This window comes from Eptatretus burgeri, chromosome 13, assembly GCF_056783735.1.
Source record: "Eptatretus burgeri isolate ZD-2024b chromosome 13, Ebu_testis_v1, whole genome shotgun sequence".
Classification (NCBI taxonomy): domain Eukaryota; kingdom Metazoa; phylum Chordata; class Myxini; order Myxiniformes; family Myxinidae; genus Eptatretus; species Eptatretus burgeri.
Genome location: NC_140973.1, coordinates 27,870,309 through 27,895,498, shown reverse-complemented (window position 1 = coordinate 27,895,498; position 25,190 = coordinate 27,870,309). Strand labels below are relative to the sequence as shown.

Sequence of the window (25,190 nt, the reverse complement as noted above, 5' to 3'; positions counted from 1 at the left end):
CTTGGAGGAATGTAATGCGTGAATTCCCCTGTAAGCAGGTCAAGTTTCAACTGACCACAGATGATGCTCTACCACCTCACAGATTCCTCGCACATAGGCCTCCTTGTCCATCTTCAGCGCACATCCAGTTTTACGCCTCAACTCCCTGAACAGCTCAGCTCTGCCAATAAGCCTGGCCCTGTGACTCTGGTCCAGTTCCTTGAGAGACAAAATTCTTCTTCACCCTTCAGTGAATTCCAAGTCATCCAGCGGCAACATCAAGGATGGTGGTTTTGAAGACAATCCACAACTCTTCAGGATTCCCCAAAGAACCCAGACCCCCAAAATCCTCAGCCTGTTCGCAAAATCCTCAGCTCCCCTCTCGTCCTTGAGCTTGCTACATAACATCCAACCTCAGCTTGGGATGGTACCATTCTCCCGGATATAAGCTGCAACTTCAGAGTTGTTACAACAAGGCTGTGGTTGGAATTGAGGAACTGAGCACTATGGTAGACCCGGCAGTTCTGGATCATCCACCAGCAACCATCAACGAGAACGTGGTATATCTCCTTTGCCACACACCAGCATTTGAATACGAACTCCAGTGATGAGCCTGTGGTTGCTGAAATCCTGATCCAGCCACCCTTAGTCCATGACTTCTTTCAAAGTCAAGGAGCATAGCGCTATTCTGGTTCACATTTCCAGACCCATAGGGATGAACATATGTCTCATAACCATGCCTATCAGTTCCAGTCAATGCATTGAAATCCGCCAAGACTAAAAGGGTGTCTTACCTGGGGCACTGATTAACCACAGACACAAGAGCGGCAGACAATGTGTCTTTCACCATGAGATCACTCACCTCAGTCGGAGCATATACAGAGACCAGGGAAACGACACCCAAGGAGTGACGAATCCTTCGTCTCGTAACATGCTCATTGTCCGGTGTTACTTCAGTTCTCACTGGAGTAGCTTATTGGACACAGCTACAGCAAATCCTTTGGCATGGTAATCATCAGAGCGACAAGACCAATAGTAGGTGTAACCACCTGCCATGGTTTCGCCACAATCTGGTCTCCAAACCTTAGAGAGTGCTGCAATACCGATGTTCAAACTCTTGAGCTCAGATGATAACAGATGCAGGTGATCATCTTCTCTTCGGGATAGGACATGAATTCCAGGCTCCCATCGGAAGGGACCATCTCATTTTAACCCAAGGACACCACCATCTGGTGGACGACGCCTCAGCACCACCCTGACACACACTACTGCAATTCAACCTGGGAAGGTTATCCCGTGTTTTTCCTCTTATCAAAGAGTGGGGGTCCTGAAGGCTTTGCCCCAATCCCGTCATCTGGTGAGCTGCCCTGCAAAGTGGATTTTTTAGTTTTCTTTGCGCTTTTAGTACGTTTCGCGGAGTGAAGGGTTTTTCCGGTGGCTGGAGTATAAATGCTGCCACCAACCTCCTAAAAAAATGTAACCCAACTGCAGGAGGATGTTCGCAGACACAGTTGGGCACAAGAAATGGATTGCTGTTGGCTCACAAGGAGCTCCTCCACCTTTTGACAGGTTTTGTTTTTAATCCTGCTGGGTGTCCATTCGGGTGGAGTGAAAATGAATATTTTTTGTAATTTTCATATTTTTGGTCTGGAATAGTTTTTAAAAGATGTAACACATAATAATAAGTGATATACTAAATTTTTATTTAATTTCTTTAATGACTTCAGGTAGCCCAAGTCTCTCAAATATGACATAAACGGTTAAAAAAAATGAACGAATATGGATATTTTAGATAAAACTAACTTGATAAAAGTTAATCAAACAGTCATTGCCATTAGTAAATATGCAGTCAATGTCAGAAAATCACATTTTATTTTGTATTCTTTCTTGGTGTTAAACTTTGCTATCTTGTTCCTTGAGGTTTGCCTATTTCTGATCAATCCATCTCTCGATGACTCGCCGCACACTAACTTTGACGCCTCAGTTACGAGTTTGATTCCACGCTCTGCGGCTTGTGTATGGCAAGGGTAACGCTGAAAGTCTACTGATGGGATTTCAGTTTCATTTATTAATGCCCACAGTTCATCATTCGTCATGTTCCGCAATATCGGAGGTTCCGTCACTTTACACGACATCCACTCCACGATTTCCGTCTCATCCTTCGCATTAACATTCAATTTTGGAACAACAAATTGCCGCACCGAACAATCTGTCTCATCTTTCTCTTTCCGTGCTTTCAATATTCTCCTCAGAGCCAACTCACGTATGGGTGCTCTTTCATCTCTCACCATACACAGCAAAAGATTTTCGGTGTGCACAAAGTACGCGTTTCTCTGAATTACGGGATCGATAATTAATCTTCTTGTGAGCAGGCGACATGTATCGTGATTTCTGAATCATGTTAAACACATGACGAGCTCCGTCCTTGCATGATGGCTTTCTTTTGATGGCAAACCACATAGGTGCATACACACGCATGATGAACGTGGCCAAATGAACCAAGTTTCTCGAAGGCTTCTCGGTTGAGACATACAGACGCAAGAGGCGATTCGCCGTTGTTAGCCATCGTGAATGGTTTAAGATTGTGAGATGCACGCAACACACAGCATGTAACACTGCCACAATGTGTACTCAATGTCTTATAAGACAATAAAACACATGCCATGCCCATGTTGCCTAGCAACCACATGAGAGAGGGTCCTATGGGTTGGCAAAGACAAGCTGGTAAACTATGCCAGGAATTTTCCATTGCTTGCAATAATTATAATATTGTTGTGGTTACCAAATTCGCAAACCACCATTCAGGTCCCTTAGGTGAGGTATCTCGGTAAGTGCATGTGTAGTTAGGCCCAAACCCGTTGTCTAGTGGGAATACATGTCATATATGCGTGCTGCGACTCTTCAGGATAGCCGTTTTTCTTTTACTATCTTTATTTTGGACCAACCGCCATGATCACAACCACAACATCAACCACCAACCACAACGCCGCTTCACCACAACCGCCACGACCTTCCCGTCACACCTCGCAACCGTAGCATCGCCACCGTTCTTGCCCCGCTGTGGGTACCGGTGTTGGACTCGTGCAGAGCGCGCGTCGAACAGCGTATACAAAATCACGGATTTTGTGCTTCAAAAACGGATCAAAAACGACACACGCCCACTTTTTGCCGTCCAATCGGTGAGCGAGGGGCGGGTGGCCCCGCCTCCAGGACGATCGATATATGCAAATTTGTGGATCAAAAAGCCTTCACGCCCACTTTTTCTCGGGCCAATGGGGAGCGAGGTGAAAGGTCAAAGGGAGGGGGTCAAAGGCGAAGCTACGGGGGGATAAAAGGACCGTGTTCGTCAGTCAGGAGAAGGGAAGAGTCCAAAGAAGAGTCCAGAGTCGGAGAGTCCCGAGGCGGAGAGGCGGAGAGTAGGAGAGTCGGAAGCAGAGGGTCAAGACTTCGCGGGCGGTGGAGCTGCTCGTCGTGTGCGGAACGGAGGGGACGGAGCTGTGGAAAGGCGGCGACACCAGACGAGGGGGTGCTCGCGTCGTGCAGGAAGCTGCACCCGAGGGAGGCCGACAGCGCGACCTGGCCGAGGTGGAGACGCTCGTCGCACATAATAAAGATCCTCAATACCCCGAGCATCAGCAACCCCCTCCTGTTTCCCCCCGCGCTGAGATAGTGCGACCAAGGGGGCCCCTTTCCCACCCCCTGCCAGACACTGTCCGCGAGGCCCGCGGAGTGAGGCGCCATCGCCGCTCCGCGTCTCATCACCAGACGGGTAGGCGCGACCCGGTCTCGGCCTCAGGCCCGCCTCATCCTTGAGGGTATTCTTTCCTTGGTTTTGGGTATGTGTTGTCGGCGCCGTCTGTGAAGTGGAATTGTATAAGTGTTGCCGTGTGCTCGGTAGTCGGTATTAGCTCTGCATTGTCTTCGCTTTTATATTTGCTTTTTGTGTAAATGGAATTGTGTTTTTTCTGTGTGCTTTTGGTGGAATTGAATATGTGTGCTTTCCGTTCGTCGCGAATAAATGTGCTTTATTGTTGAACTGTTTCCCGCTTCGCTTCGTCATTTCTCCCATTGAATCCTCATCTTGCTTCACGTAAAGGGTTGGTAGTGGGCTGAATACGCCCGATAATTAATCGAACCGTCGAGGTCGACGATAACACCGCTCGGTTATTCTGATAGTACGGAACGGGTCGCTTAAGTGGCCTGTGTCCGAAGTCGGCCTGCGGCGAGGTGCGATCGCCCGGTCTACCCTCCGCGTGGGTACTTAGGTAGGTCGAATTTGGCGAGCAACCCTATCCCACGCGGGGGCTGATTGGCTCGATCGCGGTGAGACCGAAAGGTCCACCCGTGACTGGTTCCCGGCGTTAGTCCGAGAGGGTCACGACTGGATTGTCCGTCCGGTGGGCGACGTGCCGCGATTCGAGTTACGTGGCCGTCAGCACGCCGGCGGGCGCGAAATCCGCAACACTGGTGTCAGGTCGTGCGATACAAATTCATCGCCCTCCTCGCGGCACTGGAATCGGAGAACAGGAAAACAGGCTCTCCTGTCTCCGGCTAAATTCACGGGAATCGGTCCTGGGGTGAGAGAAGCGACCCCCGATTCCCTCCAAATTACGAGCGAGCGAAATTAACCCTTCACGAGAAGCAAGATGGCGTCTCAAGGCGAGCGGGAGCCGGGGGTATTAGAAATGTATATGTGTAATAATGTAGAGTCCATGGTCCAGGATGGAATCCCCGAGCAGGAAATGTTGATTGTGCAGGAACACGGACTCGCCCAACTGAACCCAGGGCCCGAGGTGGGTGCGGCAGCGGCCGCGGTGTATGACACCTCCCCCCCCCTCTCCACCAAAACCCTTCCCCAACCCTTGCCGAAACGGCTCAGCTGAGTGCATCCAACATGGCCCAGCTATGCGCCATGCTGGCGGCAATGAACGAAAAGATGAATGCGAAAATGATCGAAAAAATGGATGCAAATACAAACGAAATGAAAGACATGAACAAGCAAATGAATGAAGTGAAAACGACGATAGTTACAAATACAAACGAAATGAAAGGCATGAACGAAAAGATGGATACAAATACAAATGAAATGAAAAACGAAATGAACAAGCAAATAAACGGAATGGAAACAAACATGAAGGAGGAAATGAAAAAGTTCCGGGGTGAGACGCAGAACATGGGCCGATGCCTGCAGGCGGGCATGAAGGCCGTGACAAAGGAAATAATAGTGGAGACAAGGGAGGTAAAGGGTGAAGAGTTGGCAGAGACACGGGAGATAGAAAAAATAGAGGAAAGACTACACGAGGAAGACGGGGTAAGTGACGCACACACACACACGGAGGTAGTGGAGGACAATGGGGGTGAGCTGGCGGACTGGGTAGAGACCCAGTGCGAGCACCTGGATGGCCTCCTCCAGGAACGAGGGGAGGGAGTATTCCCCCTTGAGGAGAGTCACGACCAGGTGAGTTCGGTCGTGCTTCGCGAGGTTGAGGGGACGAGTGCTGTGGACGGGTGCACGGAGAGCTTGGGGGGTATAGAGGCCCCGGAGACCCTTTTGGGGACACGAATCCCCAGTGTGGTTGTCCCTGTGTGTGTGGTGCAAGGTGTGAGTGCGTCCCCGTGTGTGGAAGCGACCCCGTGTGTGAGTGGTGTGGTGGCGATGGTGCCGGAGTACGTGCTTCCCAGCACGCCGTGTGTGGATGAGGCACGGAGTGTGAGTGAGGCACCGCGGGTTGGTGCCCCCGCGTGTGTGGGTGAGGCACCGTGTGTGAGAGTGAAACGGCCAGTGTGGATGAGGCACCGCGGGTGAGTGCCCCCGCGTGTGTAAATAGTATGGTTTGTGTGAGTAGTGAGGCACGCGTGAGTGAACGGCCGTGTGCAAGGTCGCTGTGTGCAAGGGAGACCGTGTGTGTGAGAGAGCGGTATGTGAGGGAGATGTCGGTTGGCATGCGGGAGCACGCAGCCGCGTCTCCCGGTGTGAATGTGATGGAGTGGACTGTGTGCGTCGTAACACGCAGGTATGCGTGGGTGGAATGGAGGCGACGACGGAGACATGGGAGGAACGAAAGCCGGGTAACGGCTGTAGTTGTTTCGCGGACCGTGCCGGGTTCACCCAGCAGTGAGCACGCGGTTCGTGCTGTGCAACGCACGAGGCCGCCACGTGCTCGCTTGCGAGAGTGAAGTCCCGGTCCGGAAACGCACGCGGTGGATTTGCCGATCCCGCGGACGGACAAAGTTTAGGCAGGTAAATGGATTTGGACCGGACGGGTTCTCCACGCGATCGTGTGTGTTAAGCTCCAACGGGCAAAGCACATGTGTTCGCGTGGGGAACCCCTCGAGACGTGGGGCTTGTGTTTTTTTTGTTTTTTTTTATTATGCGCACGGTGACGTCATGGCTGCACGTGTGGTTGGAATCCGGCAGGAGGGGTATCCCGGCCGGATGGTACCGTCCAAGGAGGGACGAGGAACACGTGCAGCTGCATGACGTCACGGGCAGGTGTAAAGTGCGCGAGCTCTGAGTTGCCGCGCAGGTGCTGCGCATGAAAAAAAAAAAAAGCCTCACTTTCGGGTGCACAGGATTCCTGGGAAAGGGGTGGAAGACCCCCTTACCCTGGGCACAGGATGAAAACTAGTTAGGGGGAAGGGTTAGCTTAGTTAGACCGACTTCATGGGGCAGGGGTAAGTCCTCATGGAGTCCGTGGAATGGATTAGGTAGAGGGATTGTAGCCAGATTTAGGTTGGGAAATAAAATGAATTTTTGAGTTAGGAGACAGAGACAGACTGGTGAGTGTGTAGCGGGGACGTAGTTTAGCTACGTAGTGTTAAAAGGAACGTGCTACTAGTTTAAGGGACGACGTGGGAGCACGAGTTAGTTAGGGGATGTAGTTAGAAGGATGGCAGAGTTCAGTGGTATGTGTGTTGAAGAGTTGGTGAGTTGTGAGGTGAGTACTTGTTGAGTGAGTGAGCCCAGCGGGTCTGTGTGAGTGGAGCGAATAGGGAATGCATGGTGCGATGAGTGATTGGGGGGAGGAGTGACTCCCGCCCAAGGGACCCCGGGGTCAGAGTAAAGTGAGTTAGCTGGGTTAGTCAAATTGAAAAATGGAGGTCGTTTTGTTGTTGGTGGGAAAGTAGGCTCGAGACCCATTTGGAGGGGTGCAGGAGCCCTGTTGACGGGCTTGGGAGCGTGGCTGCGAAAGGTGAGTATCGCTGAGTGGGTACCCCGGGCACCAGGCTAGTCGGCCGCGGTAGGCCATGGGCCAATGGGGGGCCGGGACAGAGTAGTGGGCACGGGTGCGCCTGCTTGGTGCGGGGGCCCGGGGCGCCATTAGCCGCGTGGGCAGTGTTGTGGGCACGGGTGACCCTCGGAAAGGGGCCCGGGAGGCCGGCCTGCCACGTGTGCGTTTCAGCGGAGGTGCCATGGGGGGCACTCCCCGGTGTTAGGGAGCTGGTAGGCTCGGAGGCAGTGTAGTGCCCGGGGGTGCCATAGCGGGAGATTCGGCAGAGGGTCGTGCCTGCCAAAGGGAGCCACGTGTCCCAGCCAGGAGACCGTGTGAGGGCACGGAGAGAAAATTGGGGGGCGAGGCCCGAAATTGTGAGGACACCAACACAGGCGACGGGAATCTGGGTTGTTAGAACCAATACTTTAAGCGAGAGGGGCTTGTTGAAAGCCCCGGGGTAGTTTAACTGTTAAATGGTTAGGGTAGATTAGGAGATGTACCCCTCCGCACCATCCATCCCCTCGCTGTCGTTGTGGGCCGCTGGACCCACTTTGGGTTATAGATCGCCGAACTCTGGGGAGGCCATTCTGAGGCTTGAGTTGGGCCTCGACACAGGACGTTAGCTCTCCCTTATTCCCCTCCGGGAAGGGAACGTAGGGGTTGGGAGTAGGCTAGGTGACAGGATAGGTTAGCCGAACAAAGACGATAAAGGGGGTTAGGGGACGATTTATAGAGGGGAAGTAAAAATAAAAACAACAAAAAAATAAGTTGGGGCTAAATTGGTTTTTCACAAATTAAGGGAGTGGGTATGTACAGTGACAGGCAAAGGCGATAGGTTGGGAGGGAGACAGGTAGGTAGGTCCGAGCCCGCCCTCCAAGTGGCCAGCACCACCGCACTCCCTCCACCAACCTCCACTGAACGGCAAGAGCTGGCCAACTTCATCGGCTGGCCGTGTTTTGCTCCAAGGCGGAGGCCGGCCAACTTCATCGGCAGCTGTTGTTTTGCTGCAAGGCCTGTGCCATCGGCTGGCCGTGTTTGCTTCAAGGCCTGTGCCGGCCAGTTCATCTGCTGGCTGTTTTTCTTCAAGGCCTGTGCCGGCCAGTTCATCTGCTGGCTGTTTTTCTTCAAGGCCTGTGCCGGCCAGTTCATCTGCCGGCTGTGTTTGCCTGCAGCGGCCTTCTTCTGCGGGCTGTGTTTGCCTGCTACCTTTGCCATGCCATGCCCACTGCCCACGTTCACCAGCCCCGTTCAATTTTGCTTTGCCCCCCCCCCTGTTCATTTCCATGTGCGCCAGGATCCGCAAGGCAACAGTTTGCAAGCTGCAAGAACTGCCCTGTTGGCAGCTACAACACGGGCCTGCAGTGGCGGCCCGTGCACCGTGTTTGTGTTCATGCATCCATTCGTTGTGCTCATTGCGTGTGCCACTTGAGCTGGCACGGAGACTACGTTTGTGCAGCCCATGCACCGTTGTGGTTCACTGCGTTCAGTTCAAAAGGGAAGGCCTTGGACTGCGTGTGAGCAGCCAGCCACGTTCCCTGTCACCTGCATTGTTTTGAGCCAGAGACTGCATGCGGGCAGCCTGGCTCCCTGCTAACTGCTTTTTTTTTGCAGAGTTCAGTGATCCTGGGCCATGGTTTAGTGTAAGATTTGTAAGTTAAGGTTAAGATGTACTGTACATATGAGTGCGCCCCCGGCATGTTTGTCTTAGCGCCGGCAATTTTATTTAAGTCGTCTGTGTGAGTGAGTTTGTTTAGATAGTTACGCAGCCCTCAGGTTATTTATTTTGGGGACACGAATACCATGAATGTCGCACCCAGGGATCCGTAGGTAAAATGTACTAGGGGAAAACTACACATGATGGCACACGAAAATTTGACGACTCGGGACGAGTCTGTAAAAAGGGGAGGGGGTAGTGTTGTGGTTACCAAATTCGCAAACCACCATTCAGGTCCCTTAGGTGAGGTATCTCGGTAAGTGCATGTGTAGTTAGGCCCAAACCCGTTGTCTAGTGGGAATACATGTCATATATGCGTGCTGCGACTCTTCAGGATAGCCGTTTTTCTTTTACTATCTTTATTTTGGACCAACCGCCATGATCACAACCACAACATCAACCACCAACCACAACGCCGCTTCACCACAACCGCCACGACCTTCCCGTCACACCTCGCAACCGTAGCATCGCCACCGTTCTTGCCCCGCTGTGGGTACCGGTGTTGGACTCGTGCAGAGCGCGCGTCGAACAGCGTGTACAAAATCACGGATTTTGTGCTTCAAAAACGGATCAAAAACGACACACGCCCACTTTTTGCCGTCCAATCGGTGAGCGAGGGGCGAATTTGGCCCCGCCTCCAGGACGATCGATATATGCAAATTTGTGGATCAAAAAGCCTTCACGCCCACTTTTTCTCGGGCCAATGGGGAGCGAGGTGAAAGGTCAAAGGGAGGGGGTCAAAGGCGAAGCTACGGGGGGATAAAAGGACCGTGTTCGTCAGTCAGGAGAAGGGAAGAGTCCAAAGAAGAGTCCAGAGTCGGAGAGTCCCGAGGCGGAGAGGCGGAGAGTAGGAGAGTCGGAAGCAGAGGGTCAAGACTTTGCGGGCGGTGGAGCTGCTCGTCGTGTGCGGAACGGAGGGGACGGAGCTGTGGAAAGGCGGCGACACCAGACGAGGGGGTGCTCGCGTCGTGCAGGAAGCTGCACCCGAGGGAGGCCGACAGCGCGACCTGGCCGAGGTGGAGACGCTTGTCGCACATAATAAAGATCCTCTATACCTCGAGCATCAGCAACCCCCTCCTGTTTCCCCCCGCGCTGAGATAGTGCGACCAAGGGGGCCCCTTTCCCACCCCCTGCCAGACACTGTCCGCGAGGCCCGCGGAGTGAGGCGCCATCGCCGCTCCGCGTCTCATCACCAGACGGGTAGGCGCGACCCAGTCTCGGCCTCAGGCCCGCCTCATCCTTGAGGGTATTCTTTCCTTGGTTTTGGGTATGTGTTGTCGGCGCCGTCTGTGAAGTAGAATTGTATAAGTGTTGCCGTGTGCTCGGTAGTCGGTATTAGCTCTGCATTGTCTTCACTTTTATATTTGCTTTTTGTGTAAATGGAATTGTGTTTTTTCTGTGTGCTTTTGGTGGAATTGAATATGTGTGCTTTCCGTTCGTCGCGAATAAATGTGCTTTATTGTTGAACTGTTTCCCGCTTCGCTTCGTCATTTCTCCCATTGAATCCTCATCTTGCTTCACGTAAAGGGTTGGTAGTGGGCTGAATACGCCCGATAATTAATCGAACCGTCGAGGTCGACGATAACACCGCTCGGTTATTCTGATAGTACGGAACGGGTCGCTTAAGTGGCCTGTGTCCGAAGTCGGCCTGCGGCGAGGTGCGATCGCCCGGTCTACCCTCCGCGTGGGTACTTAGGTAGGTCGAATTTGGCGAGCAACCCTATCCCACGCGGGGGCTGATTGGCTCGATCGCGGTGAGACCGAAAGGTCCACCCGTGACTGGTTCCCGGCGTTAGTCCGAGAGGGTCACGACTGGATTGTCCGTCCGGTGGGCGACGTGCCGCGATTCGAGTTACGTGGCCGTCAGCACGCCGGCGGGCGCGAAATCCGCAACAATATAATGGGCTCATCTGCTACATTATTTATATTAATTTCTCGTCTAATATTATGGTACATAATCAAAGTAGAAATTAAATATTTAATATTTAAAACAAACAAATTTTAAATTATTATGCATTATGCTTAGTTGTATAATATCATTAAAACAAGCAACATAAATTGCAAAAGTAGTTTCGGAGTTATCCCCCTTGAAATATTTATTTTTGCGAAAGTTATTAATATTTTGAGTGAGTTGGGCGACCTGAAGTCATTGTTTTAAATGATTATAATTTTGCATGATGAGTCATTAGTGGGTCCTACATCTTTTACAAACTATTCCAAAGACATCCTACATATTCTTATATTTCACTCCACCCTAGTGTCCATATCATACCCCCTCCTCACCAGAAAACCTGGTGGGGGAGACGGTTTAGTCACCGACAACCGACCATGAAACAGGTTTACATGGTACCTGTAGCAAGCCACATATCTAATCTGGCTTGACCTGACTGTCGATGTTGATTGCCTACAGAACTAGGATGGCTCTCTTCTACGTCATGACGTCAACAGGTATGCCTCCGCCCACATTTTTACATCATTTTCATACTTGCACTGTACCAAGTTTGATTTAAATCCCGAACCCAGTTTCAAAAATTAAATAATTCTGGGTGCCAGACCATGGGTCCAATCAGGCTTAAATTTAAAACATATATTCCACATGATTACTCGATCATAATTCTGAAGTTTTATGTCGATTAATGAAGCATTTCAAGAGAAATAACTTTTTAAGATTTTCATTCAATCCAATATGGCTGCCAGACCATGTGACCTATTCATTATTTGTGTACACCCTGGTATCCCCAAAGCTTGGGTAACATGTGGGTGAAGATTTCCCTCAATCTGTCAAGCCGTTCTGGAGAAGAGGATTTTAAAAAGTTTATTCTTCAAAAAAATCATAGCTGCCAAACCATGTGATCTTTGACATCATAGGTGGAGAACTTTTTGTTCCTCCTGGATAGGCGATTATCCTGCAAAGTTTCACCTCAATCTGTTCAGCTGTTTCAGAAAAGAAGATTTTTGAAGGTTTTTATGTTAAAAAAAATATATGGCTACCGAACCACGTGACCGATGATGTCATAAATTTTTTCCCCTCATACAATTTAGCTCTAGATGACCTTCCAAAATTTTCATACTCATCGGATAAAGTGTTCGACGTATGCAATTTTGATCTCATAATTAAGCCACCTATGACATTATCAAAAAATCATACTTGTGGCGAGTTCTTGACATGTGCTACGTTTCAGTTTTTTTTCCATGGAACTGTTTCAGAGATACGGAGGTCGTTTCATGGATGACCTACAGTTGTGGCCAAAAATATTGGCACCCTTGTACTTTTTTCAAATAACTCACAATTTTCTCGAAAAAAAAAGTTGAAATTGACAGAAGCATTTGGTCTCCACAATTCTATATTTCACTGTTAATATTATAGAACCTTTGTTTTGGATTCAGAACTGAATATATCCTGTTACATCAGAAAATAAAAAGAAATTGCATTGACAAAATTATTGATACCCTAGACTTCATATTTGGTATCACAGCCTTTGGACAAAATAACTGCAGTCAAGCACTTCCGACAGCCATGAATGAGCTTCCTCCACCTCTCTACTGGGAGTTTGGCCAAACACTCTTCTTATGCAAACTGCTCCAGTTCTCCCATATTTGAAGGGTGCCTTCTCCCAACTGCTGTTTTCAGATCTCCCCACAGGTGTTCAATGGGTTTAGATCTGGACCCATTGCTGGCCACTTCAAAACAGTCACAGCATTTTGTCTTGAACCATTCCTGGGTGCTTTTTGAAGTGTGCTTGGGGTCATTATCCTGCTAAAAGGCCCATGACCTTCGACGGAGACCCAGCTTTCTGACACTGGGTTGAACATTGCGCTCCAAAATGTCTTGGTAATCTCCTGATTTCATGATGCCATGCACACATTTAAGGCACCCAGTGCCAGAGGTAGCACAGCAACCCTAAAACATCACTGAACCTCCTTCATGTTTGACTGTAGGGAAGGTGTTCTTTTCTTTGAAGGCTTCATTTTGTTTTCTGTAAACATAGAGATGATGTGCTTTACCAAAAATCTCTAATTTGGTCTCATCTGTTGACAGGACATTCTCCAATAAGGATTTTGGCTTGTTCATGTGTGTTATGGCAAACTCAGTTGGGCTTTCTCATGTCTCTTTCTCAGCAGTGGGGTCCTCTTGGGTCTCCTACCATAGAACCCCCTTTCATTGAGTTGGCGACAGATGGTGTGAGTTGAAACTGTCATACCTTGTGTCTGAAGGCCAGCTTGAATCTGTTTGGCAGTTGATCGAGGTGTTTTCTCCACCATTTCAACAATCCTTCGCTACAATCTTCAATCAAGTTTTCTCTTGCGGCCATGTCCAGGGATGTTGGCTACAATGCCATGGGCCTTAAACTTCCTGATAACATTGTGTACGGTGGACAGAGGAACATCAATGTCTCTGGAGATATACCTGTAGCCATGCTTGGCTACAATCTTGTGTCTGACCTCCTCAGACTATTGTCTGGTTTTCTTTCTTTTCTCCATGCTCATTGCGGCACACACAGTGACACAAAACAGCAGAATGACTCCTTTTCTCCATTTAAACTGATTAAATGAGTGATTTTTATATTGTCGGCACTTGCATCTCACCACAAGTGAGTTCAACTCCAAAGTAAAGGAGAATCATCTGCTTGAAATCTAATTATTTCTTACAACTTCTAACAGGTGCCAATAATATTGTCTGAACCATTTTAGGATTTCTGTTTGGAATAAGCTAAGATTTTGTAATTTTTTTTCAGCTTTTTTTTGTTTTGTTCCACTGCAAACCAAAGAAATACATGTGGAAACCAAAATTTTTTTTTTATTTCAACAATTTTCTGGAAGAAATGGTGCATTATTTGAAAACAGTTCAAGGGTGGACGGACATCCCGAAAACATAATATCTCCGACGACTTTGTCAACAGAGGCTGACATTCCTCAACCTTAATCGTTCCTCAACCACAAAAAGGTTTTTATTTTTACCAATGAGCTTGTACTCTCGGAGTTGATGAAGCCTTTTCTTGCATCTCCGCTTTATTTATTTTTCACATTGTTGTGGATGGCCTTTTCAGATGGTGTTGATGTCTTCACTTCACCTCACTTTTTACCACTCCAATACAAATTACATGCAAATATCATTGGAGAAGATTATCACATCTTTGTCAGAGCTAAAATATATTTGTTTGACTTTGCATACAATTTGATATTGTCCAAATAAAGATGACTCATGATAATATTTGGACGGTGAAGCCAATGTGACTTTTTCTCAGCAAGTCAGTCAATGCTAAGAATCAGATAATGAAGAGTATGGGTGACAGGGTGAGCCCACCTGACTCGCCAAACCCATTCAGCCACTAAAAATTCGTCTCACAGAAATTGAAAATGGTTCACAGCACCGGTAATTCTATTTGAACAGCCCATGGTAACACACCACTTCGGCATGATGAACACCTGATACATTGCCAGGCTGACTTCGCTCCCACCATTTACATCATGCACCCATAAGCAATCAAATCTGCTCATTTGCTGGTTGCAACGTGGACAGTTTAAGACATATGCAAAAATATATTGATTGCAGACCTGGAATCTGATGATTTATGCATTTAAACATCATTTACTAGCATTGGTGATGTGTTGTAGGTAAGTTGGTTTTCTTCATATCTATAACTTATTAGCCTTGAAACTTGTTTACTTGCCTATTGCTGAATCTTCTCAATTGCCTCTATCCTTTCAATAATAAAATTACTTAAACTGAACACAACCTTGAAGCTTCAGCATCGAGACATGCTATCTTAATCGTTCCTCAACCACACAGTTTATCATTACTTTTCTTTCTATTCTGATTGAGATTTTCTTTTTGTTATTTTTCTCTTGTTGCACTATATTGTATAGCAGTGCATATGTTATTAAAAATTTTTAAATGAAGTTATGTTCATATTTTTTACATTAACACATGATGTATTTGCCTGTTTGTGCATCACAGTACGTCCCACTGTGGTCGAGACGGATATATACGTGAACAGCATTGGACCAGTATCTGCAATGAACATGGTAGGTGAGAGCTTTTTAAAAAGTCTACACATTGTAAAGCAGATTAGTTGATGAAGAAAATACTTGTTTAGTAATGGAGTAGCCTTGATGAATTGTGTGCACACCTTATAGCTGTTGAATGTAAGTTTAGGTTGTTTAAAATACCTTTTTCTGTCATGGTAAACTCGAAAAAGTAACAATAAATGTTCAAGACAAAAAAAAACTTCAGTAAATACAAACATAGAGTAATAAAAGTATTGTAACCCTTGTTGGAGGCGAGGGTATTGCATTTGGGTCCATTTGTTTGTTTGTTTGTCCACACAGAACTTTAGTGTTTTTCTCCGCAAGCGCTTGTCAGATTGATACAAAATTTTCACCAGAGGAGTGACGACTCATGTAGAATATTATATTGATAATTATGACGTCATCGGTCACATGGTGTGGTGGCCATGTTGGAAAAACTGAAAACCTGGACCTTTGTATCTCTGAAATCGCACCAAGGAAAAAATTGAAACTTGCTCCACGACAAGTACTCCTCATGGAGAATAAGTGATTTTTTTATGACATCATAGGCACCTTTGTTATGACATCATAATTGCATATGTAGAACACTATATCTGATCAGCATGAAATTTTTTAAAGTCATCTTGGGATAAAATGGTCCACAAAAAAAATAATTGATGAAGTCATCGATCAAGTGATTCGGCAGCCATATTGTTTTTTTTTTTTAAAGCTTCAAAAATTTTCTTCTCTGAAGTGGCTGAACAGATTGAGGTGAAACTTTACACGCATCACCGCCTATCCATGATGAACAAAAGGTTCACACATGATGTCATAGATCACATTGTTTGGCAGCCATATTGGATTTACCCTAAAACCCCTGAAAATCTTCTCCAGAACGGCTAGACAGATCAAGTTCACACAAATGTTTCCCAAGCCATGGGTGTACCAGATTGTTAATTGATGGGGAACATGGTTTGGCAGCCATATTGGATTGAAGAAAAATATGAAATAATGGATTCTCTGGAACCGCTTAATCAATTGAATTGAAACTTCACAATTATGATATAATGGTGATGGGGAATAAATGTTTTAATTTTCAACTTGATCAGACGCATGGTCTGGCAGCCAGAATTATTTAATTTTTTGATCTTGGTTCTTTTTTTTTATTTTATTTTTTGAACAAGGCTCACTTGGCTGGAGTTGCCTGGATGGGTTTGAGGGTGGAGGAGTAGCAGCTGAAATGCGAACCCTATCCAGGTTCCTCCTGATGATTTCATCTTTAGTTTTTGCTTCTTTTTGATAAGGTTTCCTTCTGATTACTCCAATGCAGGACTGCACCTATTTGGTCTCCATTTGATTTGAATTTAATTTATTTTAATTCCTTTCTAAACTTAATTGAATAAAAAAATTTTTAAAGCGTCATGGGTCAGAGTCAGGTGTCCAATCAAAGCGGGGTTGCATCAAAGCGGGACGTCTTGGTACCCGGTCATCACTGCCAGCAGTTATAAAGTGGCAGTTCTAATTATGTCTCATTAATTATGTTACACACCAGTTCACAAATGCCACACAAAGTACACTACATAAACACCACACAAACCAAGTCCTGGCGAAGGTCTGCAACCTCTGATTGCTCTTTCTAGTTTTATTATATTATGCTGAGATTTATTTGTAGAATGTTCACATATGTTTTATTTTGTCATTAATCTACCATGAAGAATATAAATATATTGTTGAAGTAAGCTGAGGAAATTAATAAATTCATTTGAATTCATAAGTTCCTGCCTTCATTAAGCTTTCCATTAAGCTCATTCTCTACAATTTCATTTCACAGAGAGTTAGAAAGTTGGGTTAACATGAATATGACAAAGCCAAAAATTAAGGATGAGATTAAAATTGATCATTGTACATTTAAAGTGAAGAAATCAGCAATTACATTTACTGAGAACAACTACAAATTGATACAGATGACTTTGAAGAAGTGAAGAGACATACGAGAGCAGGATGGGCAGCATTTGGAAAAAAAATTTAACGTCATGAAAAGCAAACCCTTGTGTCTAAAAATGAAACTTTACAATTGTTGTTCATCCAGCAATGCATGGCAGTGAATCATTGTCCCCAACAAAGAAGATGGAATGAAAATTTATCACCAAACGGAGAACCATGGAAAGATGTTTTCTTGGTAAAATGTATCATCATGGAAGATGTAACCACAAGGGAGAATAAGAGAAACGAATGCATCAGAGAGAGAACACAATTCCCTGACATAATAATCACAGTTAAAACTAGTCATAGAATACCTAACACCCCATGCATTCTTGAGAAAAAGTACATAGGAAGGGTCGTTTCAACTCTTACTTTGCATTTCCGAGCACGATCGATATTTTCTATGAACCGCAATTTTGTCTCGATCTCAATATTCCCCAACGGTGAGAATGCAAGCAGCAAATTTGATTGATCAAGATGGCATAAAATGCCATAATATTTTGTCCAACTACTGCTAAATGGAATGTTTTTGGAAGTGCCAATAAGGTGATTTGTGTTCTCGTGTTCAAGTATATAATTCATTTGAAATAAAATAAAGGTTTTAAAAGCTGTAGAAAAAATTGTCAGAAGTTTAGCACCGTTGATGCACCGTCTTTTACACCACCTTGTTTTACATGTTAAATTAGTTATCCATGCCTGTTGTTTGTGTCCTTTATGAGGTCCCTAATACAGTAAGATTCCTGTTTGAAATGATTTTAAATTTGTTTGACTGCCAGAGAGACCAAAAAAATTACCTTACTCCCTCTGTATGCATGATCACTCAGGACAAGATTCCGTACAACTTGCTAAATTCAGAGCTAAACTACTGATAAACTGCAGGTTCATGTACCGATTCATGTTCAAAATATAACATTCAATTGAAATTAAGTTGTTCCTCGATCATAGATTGATGTATGTAGACAGGCAGACAGACAGACAAAGTGAACCAATTGCTAAACCCCGCTTTTCACTTCATGCACAGGGAAACAAACTGAAATGTAACTGGGTCAGACACATAGCAATAAAAAGGGATAATCTGTGGGCCTTTTGTGAAATAATTACCAGAGTCCGATGGACTCAAATTGCATTGAATGTAACAAAATGGATCAAGTCGAGGCCGGCCTTCTTCCTAAAGTGGACTAAATCGACTGGTCAAGTCAAGCCTCTGGAGAAAACAGTTTCCTCTTATAAAGACTTGATATATCCAGTATATATATATATATATATATATATATATATATATATATATATATATATATATATATATATATATATATATATATATATGACCGTTTTTACAGCCATTTTTCCCTGCTGTGTAGGGGTTTGGCTTTTTCTTGAGGCAATGTTTTATGGCCGGATGCCCTTCCTGACGCCAACCCTGGTCGCCTCTTACGACACACAGGGATATGGTACACCTATTCTAACCGGGGCATACACCGGGACCAGTACACTGGTACTCATTTCGCCGACCTCGGAAGGATGACAGGCTGAGTCAACCCCCTGGTGTTAATTCAGCAGCCAACGGGGCTTGAACTCAGGACACTGGGATCCCAAGCCGCTGCCCTAACCACTGCGCCAACACCAGGCGCATATATATATATATATATATATATATATATATATATATATATATATATATATATATATATATATATATATATATATATATATATATATATATATATATATATATATATATATATATATATATATAAAATACACATACACACATATCAGCCAAATTACCTTTAACATTCATTATCGACCAGGATACAACCCAAAAGTTTCTCCACTTTGTGTAAAATTTTATAATGGAAATGATTTAGATGTTCTTATATATTCCTAAGTTCATTTGCATGGGTTGGTAGTGTGGGTGTTTCTATCTGAATCCCCAGTGAGGGAACCCAGATTAAAATCCCACCTTACATGTTTTATACCTCTTTTAAGTGTACTTATACATTTTAAATTCATGTTAATTTACACTGATACATACTTGTGTTTTTGACCTGCACATCATTTTGTACAACATTGATAGAAGCCTTGGATGAAATTGAAAAGAGAAAGTAACATTTTTGATTAACTTGACCACATACGTTTTAAACATATTGTTGCGGTCTTGGGACTCGAACCTACTACGAGGGGAAATCCCCAGTTTCTCTTGAACTTACCCGGACCTGAGGCCACTGGGAGTGAATAACTTCATCCCACAGTGGGTTGCGATGCAACTACGACGCAACTACAAATGCTAATCAAGTGAACACGAGTCCCAGTGTCCGTCCGTCTAACAACCGTTTAACTTGGGGTATCAACCAGGGAACTGGGGAATGCACCCACAACCGGGGAACGCACCCTTGGTAAATGTGCTACTTACCTTATCTGGTGATCTGGAATGTGGCCGAGCTGAACCACCAGCACATGCCAGACCGTGTTAACTTAACCGGAGGGAATCTAAACCTCCCAAGCTATCTCCATGTGGACAATGCTAGACAATTTGTGGAAAAGACAGACACGGACAGATCTTTAATAGCTTCAACAAGAACAGGTTTATTTACACACGTGAGGAGCAGGAGAAAATGGGGGGGGGGGATGTAAGGATTTCAATGGCACGGGGAGAAATGAGGGTTAAGCAATTTGTACAGTAATGAGATCAGAGAAAGAGAAAAGAGACAGAGCAAACTTAACAAGCACCTTACCTTCCACTAACACAGGACATGGGCCCCAGCATTCACAACCACTTTTCAACGCTGAGAGAGAGAAGTGGGAAGAAAGACTGTGAGGTGTCTTGGGTGCGTAGAGAATTCACGTGTGGGTGTGTTTTGAGACTGTATTTGAAAAGGGAAACTAAAAAAGGTGCAGCAGAAAAGATGTTTGAGGGGATAGCCTAAGTGTGCGAACCTAAGAGATGTGTCTGTCGTGTATCTTGGTTTTGGTCCTATTAATCGTCTTGACTCCACCCGCCCCCTCGCAGCCTCAGCTCCTCGCTCGTGATGACAGTTCGTGAAGTAAAAACCAAAGGGGCGAAAGTGCCAAGAACCAGCAGCATGACCTCAGGGAACAGTGTCCGGCGCCCATTGAAAAAGTGTCCCAAACAACCGTTGAAAAAGAGCAAACAAATGACCATTGAAAAGAGACAGAAGGCACAAACGACTGTTGGAAAGCCTTAAATGACCGTTTGAAGGAGCCAGTGTAAACGACCGTTCAAAGGAGCCTCAAATGACCGTTTGAAGGAGCCAGTGTAAACGACCGTTCAAAGGAGTCTCAAATGACCGTTTGAAGGAGCCAGTGTAAATGACCATTGAAAGGAGCCTCAAATGACCGTTTGAAGGAGCCACTGTAAATGACGATTGAAAGGAGCCTCAAATGACCGTTTGAAGGAGCCAGTCTAAATGACCATTGAAAGGAGCCTCAAATGACCGTTGAAAGGATCCAATGTAAACGACCATTGAAAGGAGCCGCGAGCAAACGCTCCGGGGTTCGCTCTTTAATAAGGCCGGCCTGGAAGCTTCGAGAATGTGCCCGTCATTGGGTGGGGCCTACGCGCAGATTAGCGTTCCTGCCCCCCAACCCCGCCCGTTCGAGTTTCTGCAGCGAGTCCTCTGTTGGGGGTTCTGGCTGTTGTAAGAGTCAGACCTCGCTTGCCACCGCTTAAAGTGAACGAGCATCCAGCCAGTTTGAGGTGCGCAAGAACGATTCTGGGGAAACAAACGGAGTCGATTTCTCTCAGGTCAATGCTGACCAAACATCGCCCAGGCACGTGATAGCCATCATGAAGGCTTACAATGGGGTTCATGGTTGAGGATTGCGGGATGAGGGATCTCCATTAGAGCGGGGGTGTTTGAGGTTATGTACAGTAACTACACTTAATGTCTTGATTGCCTTACGGGTGGTGTGAGAAAAGAGAAAGAGAGAGAGAGAAATCAACAAAAAAGAAGAGAGAGGGAAATTAACAACAAAGGGAATAGAGAGAATTTCCTTGTGGGGTTGGGGGGGGTGATTTTTGGGGGAATTTTTTGTGTGCTTATGACCTGACCCTGGGTACCCCCATTACCTGATTCTGGGTACCCCTTGCATGGTGTTACCCACGTCTTCAAAGATCCCAAATTTAAATGGTTACATGTAAAGGAATTCACCAAGTTGAATGGTTTAGTGCATATACATGTAAGGCTGTGAGAGGTGATAGGAAGGGAAGGCAGACTTGTGGTGGAGCGTCAATTACGATTCATACTGTTTCATCGAAATGATTCTGCATCGAATAACAGTGAAGTTGGAAACAAAATAATGTCTGAAATCCATTTTCTACCAGTCATACTATAAATACCAACCAGAGACGAACACCGCCCGGACGCGTCCGGAGCCAAGCTGTCCAGAGACAAACACCATTCGGACACGTCTGATCGGGATGTACAGTCGACAGTTACTCTCATCCGGACACGTCCGGAGAGAAACTCTCATCCGGACACAAACTCCCATTGGACATGTCCGGAGACAAACTCCCATCTGGACATATCTGGAGACGTACTCCCATCCAGACACGTCTGGAGACAAACCCCGTCTGGACATAACCACCGTCCAGACACATATGGAGATATGCTTCCAGAGACAAACTCCCATCCAGAAATAAACACCACCTGGATACGTTCGGAGACAAACACCACCCGGACATAAATACCGCCCAGATGCGTCCAGAGCCAAGATGTCCGGCGACAAACACCGTTTGGACGTCTGGAGACAAACTTCCGTCAGGACATAAACACTGCCTGGACACAAACTCCCATCCAGACATAAACACCACCTGGACACATCCGGAGACTAATCCCCATCCGGACACGTCTGGAGATAAATGCCAACCAGACACGTCCGGAGATAAATACCGACCGGACACGTCTGGAGACAAACCCTGCCCGGACATAACCACTGTCCAGACACATATGGAGATAACCACCGTCCAAATATCAAAAATGATATCACAAAAATGGTATCAGTAGAATAAATTGTGGGACAGCCTGTAAGGGTTTAGCTTTGTTGTGCCTCAAAGCATGGGGGATTTTAAAACATTAATAAAATCAAAACCCGAGACCCCACAAACACGCTACTTACCTTATTCTTCTCAGGAGCATTTGTTTCCACATATGCACATGTGCACACTCTCTTTATTATTTAATGATAAAAGATGTGTTGCTTCAGACTTCAGATGTACACCAGAGGCCTATGGGGCATCAGAGCTATGCAAAGCGAACATAATGGCAGCGTCTGGCTGATGGGTGATGCTTGCGATGCTGGGGTGTGGGGGGGGAGGCATGGCCTGCAAAATGGGCAGCACTTGTGACACACAGACACAAACTGATGTATATATATATATATATATATATATATATATATATATATATATATATATATATATATATATATATATATATATATATATATATATATATATACATGTCATGTACGTAAATTATACTAACACATGCCCAATATGGTCACAAATAAACAATCAGTAGTATGTTGTCCTGATGAGCCCGCAAAAAGGGCGAAATCTAGATCGACATATCTGCTTTCATGTATTTGTGACCATTGGCGTTAAATCTCAATCTGCAAATTAGGCTTGAGTACCAAAGGGATGCGTCCTCGTTTGGAGGTGACGTGTTGGTATAATTTATGTCCATGACATCAGCATCGTGTTATAGTCAGTGTGCTTCTTCTAACAGCAGTGTCAGCTACTGCACATGTTAGTAAATAGGCTTTCGAAGGTATTCGTAAAATACTCATGGTATTAGTAAAACTACAGGATGTGGCATTGATATCTTATATATCTATTCCTGCAATAAAACAAGACAGAACCAAGTAAATCATGTTCTTCGTCGAGCAAAATGAAGTACAGGTATAGGAGATTGTGTGACATCACAGCAGTGTACACAATCTCACTCTACTTCATAAAAATCACATTTTAAATGCTGTCCATTGCAATTGATGCACTCCCTGCATCAAACCAATACATTGTTTATTTCTGCTTTCAATGTGTCATTATTAATAGCAGTGATGGCTTTAGTGATCCTCATCTTAAGTTCTTCTGCGCATGTGGTATGTGTCTTGCAAACCTGGCTCTTCATAAATCCCGAGAGCAAGAAATTCGCTGCGCTCAAATCTGGGGATCAGGGTGGTCATACAGAATTTCCAAACCGAGAGATTATCTTTTCCTCAAACTGTTGCCTTAGAAATTGCAGAACATTTCTTGCAGTATCACACATTGCTCCATCTTGTTGAAATCATGTGTCTGCGTACACAATATTTTGAAGCCGCAAGTTAGGAATGAGAACATTCTCCTGAATGCTTGCTGAGTTGCAATAACAGAGTCTAATTTAACAGAGTTATACCATTTTAATCCGCATTGGTATGTCTTAATGCTCCATCATTCAAACATTCATGGCTTCACCTTGAACACACAAATATAAATAACTCTTAACACAGATATTTATTTGTCCCTTTGAACCCTGAGCTCCTTGGACTTTCGGCTCCCCCACCCTGGGCTCCGCCGCTCTGGTATATGGAGATTTTAATTGTGGCGGTAAACTGGCCATCAGGTATATGCAGGTTTGCATAGCGTCCTTCTAAAACATCCCTGAGGGTTCAAAGGGTTAAAATGTACATACATGACAAATGTGTCGCATATAAACGCCACAACGTGTAAAATAAACTTTGGAAGCATTTTTTTTTTGGCAATGCCAGGCTACATATTGGGAAAGCAATCACTCAACAGAGGCATTGCTGGCTCATTGGCATTCATCATTGTGCAGTGGAGATGAGTTGAGCTGGCAAAGCCATCCCACAATGATTAAATGTAATTCCACCCCTTCAATGACATGGTAACCATAAATCTACATGACATACCACCACTTATCGCAAGAGTTCTGACCAATACAAGGAAATATAACACAGGTGGAGGCCATTCAGTCCATCATACCTGCACGAACACCATACTAATTTATGTACACAAGAACCAAGGAAGAAAATGCCCAAAAAAAAGAATAATTAATTATTTTATTTTTTTTTATATTTATTTTGTAGTTTTTGTATTTTTTTTTCTTTTTCTTCTTCCCCTCAGGGTAGGGGGCATGAGCTTGGTTAAAAACACAACATAAACCAAACAACACACCTTTGACAAGACCCCCACCAACAGCACTCCGTACACATTCACACAATCACCCATCAATACTCAAACTACCTAAGTCTTATCAACATCCCCATATCCCTCGATCTTCATAACTTCCAGGTACCTATCTAATTCTAATTTATACTTATCTACTTTTACTGCTGCCACTACCTTTCCATGGAGACCATTCCAGGCATTAACTACTCTCTGAGTGAAAGTCCCCTGCCTTACTAACATCATAACTCTCCTCTTCTTTACTCTCAGGCTATGGTTCCTGATCCTATCACTGCGTACTCTGTTGAATATTTCATCTTCACCTATATTATCGATACCTTTCATAATCTTAAACATCTTCATCATATCTCCTTGTAACCGCCTCCTTTCTAGTGTATAAAGCCCTGTCTCCTTTAGCTGCTCCTCATAGCTGAGTCTCGGCTAGGCCCGGGATCAATCCAGTAGCCCTGCGCTGAACCCTCTCTATGGAATCTATGTCCTTCCGGAATTGTGGTGACAAAACCTGCACACAATATTCTCGATGTGGCCCTCACTAAATTCCTGTACAATTTTAACACCACCTCTTTTGATTTATAAATGATCCCCTCCGAATACAACCTAAAACCCGATTTGGCTTTACCTGTAGCTGCCTGGCACTGTGCTGTCAGCTTACCTCCCATATCTATTACCACCCCCAGATCATTATCCTGTGTGACACACTCCAAAATTACTCCTTGCATCTTGTAATCTCTATTTTCATTGTTCTTTCCCATCCCCAACACCTTCCACTTGCTCAGGTTAAATTTCATCTGTCAATCTTTTGCCCAAACTATGCAAGTATCGATACTTTCTTGTATCTGATCACCACCCCCTCTGCTATCCACCTTACCTCCAAGCTTTGTGTCATCTACAAATTTGGAAAGCCTCCTTTTCACCCTATTATCCAAATCATTGATGTAAATTATGATTAGTGATGGTCCGAGTACTGATCCCTGAGGTACCCCTCTCCTTACATCCTCCCAGCAAGACATCCTCCCACTCACAGCCACCCTTTGCTTCCTATCACTAAGCCAGTTTGCAATCCAATTAGCTACCTGACCAGCC

General features: G+C 45.4%; 1 protein-coding gene across 5 annotated transcripts in view; it reads left to right on the top strand.

The window, feature by feature from the left end:
* LOC147014133 (gamma-aminobutyric acid receptor subunit gamma-2-like) overlaps positions 1-25,190 on the top strand; it is a 221,408-nt gene that overhangs the window by 77,361 nt on the left and 118,857 nt on the right. For 4 of the 5 annotated variants that reach the window (XM_085851829.1, XM_085851827.1, XM_085851828.1 and 1 more), the window contains one exon: positions 14,868-14,935. The exons of the other annotated variant lie outside the window; for it this stretch is intronic. In XM_085851829.1, coding sequence (XP_085707955.1) covers positions 14,868-14,935 — 68 coding nt within the window. The remainder of the gene's footprint in view (positions 1-14,867; positions 14,936-25,190) is intronic. 5 annotated transcript variants of the gene reach the window in all.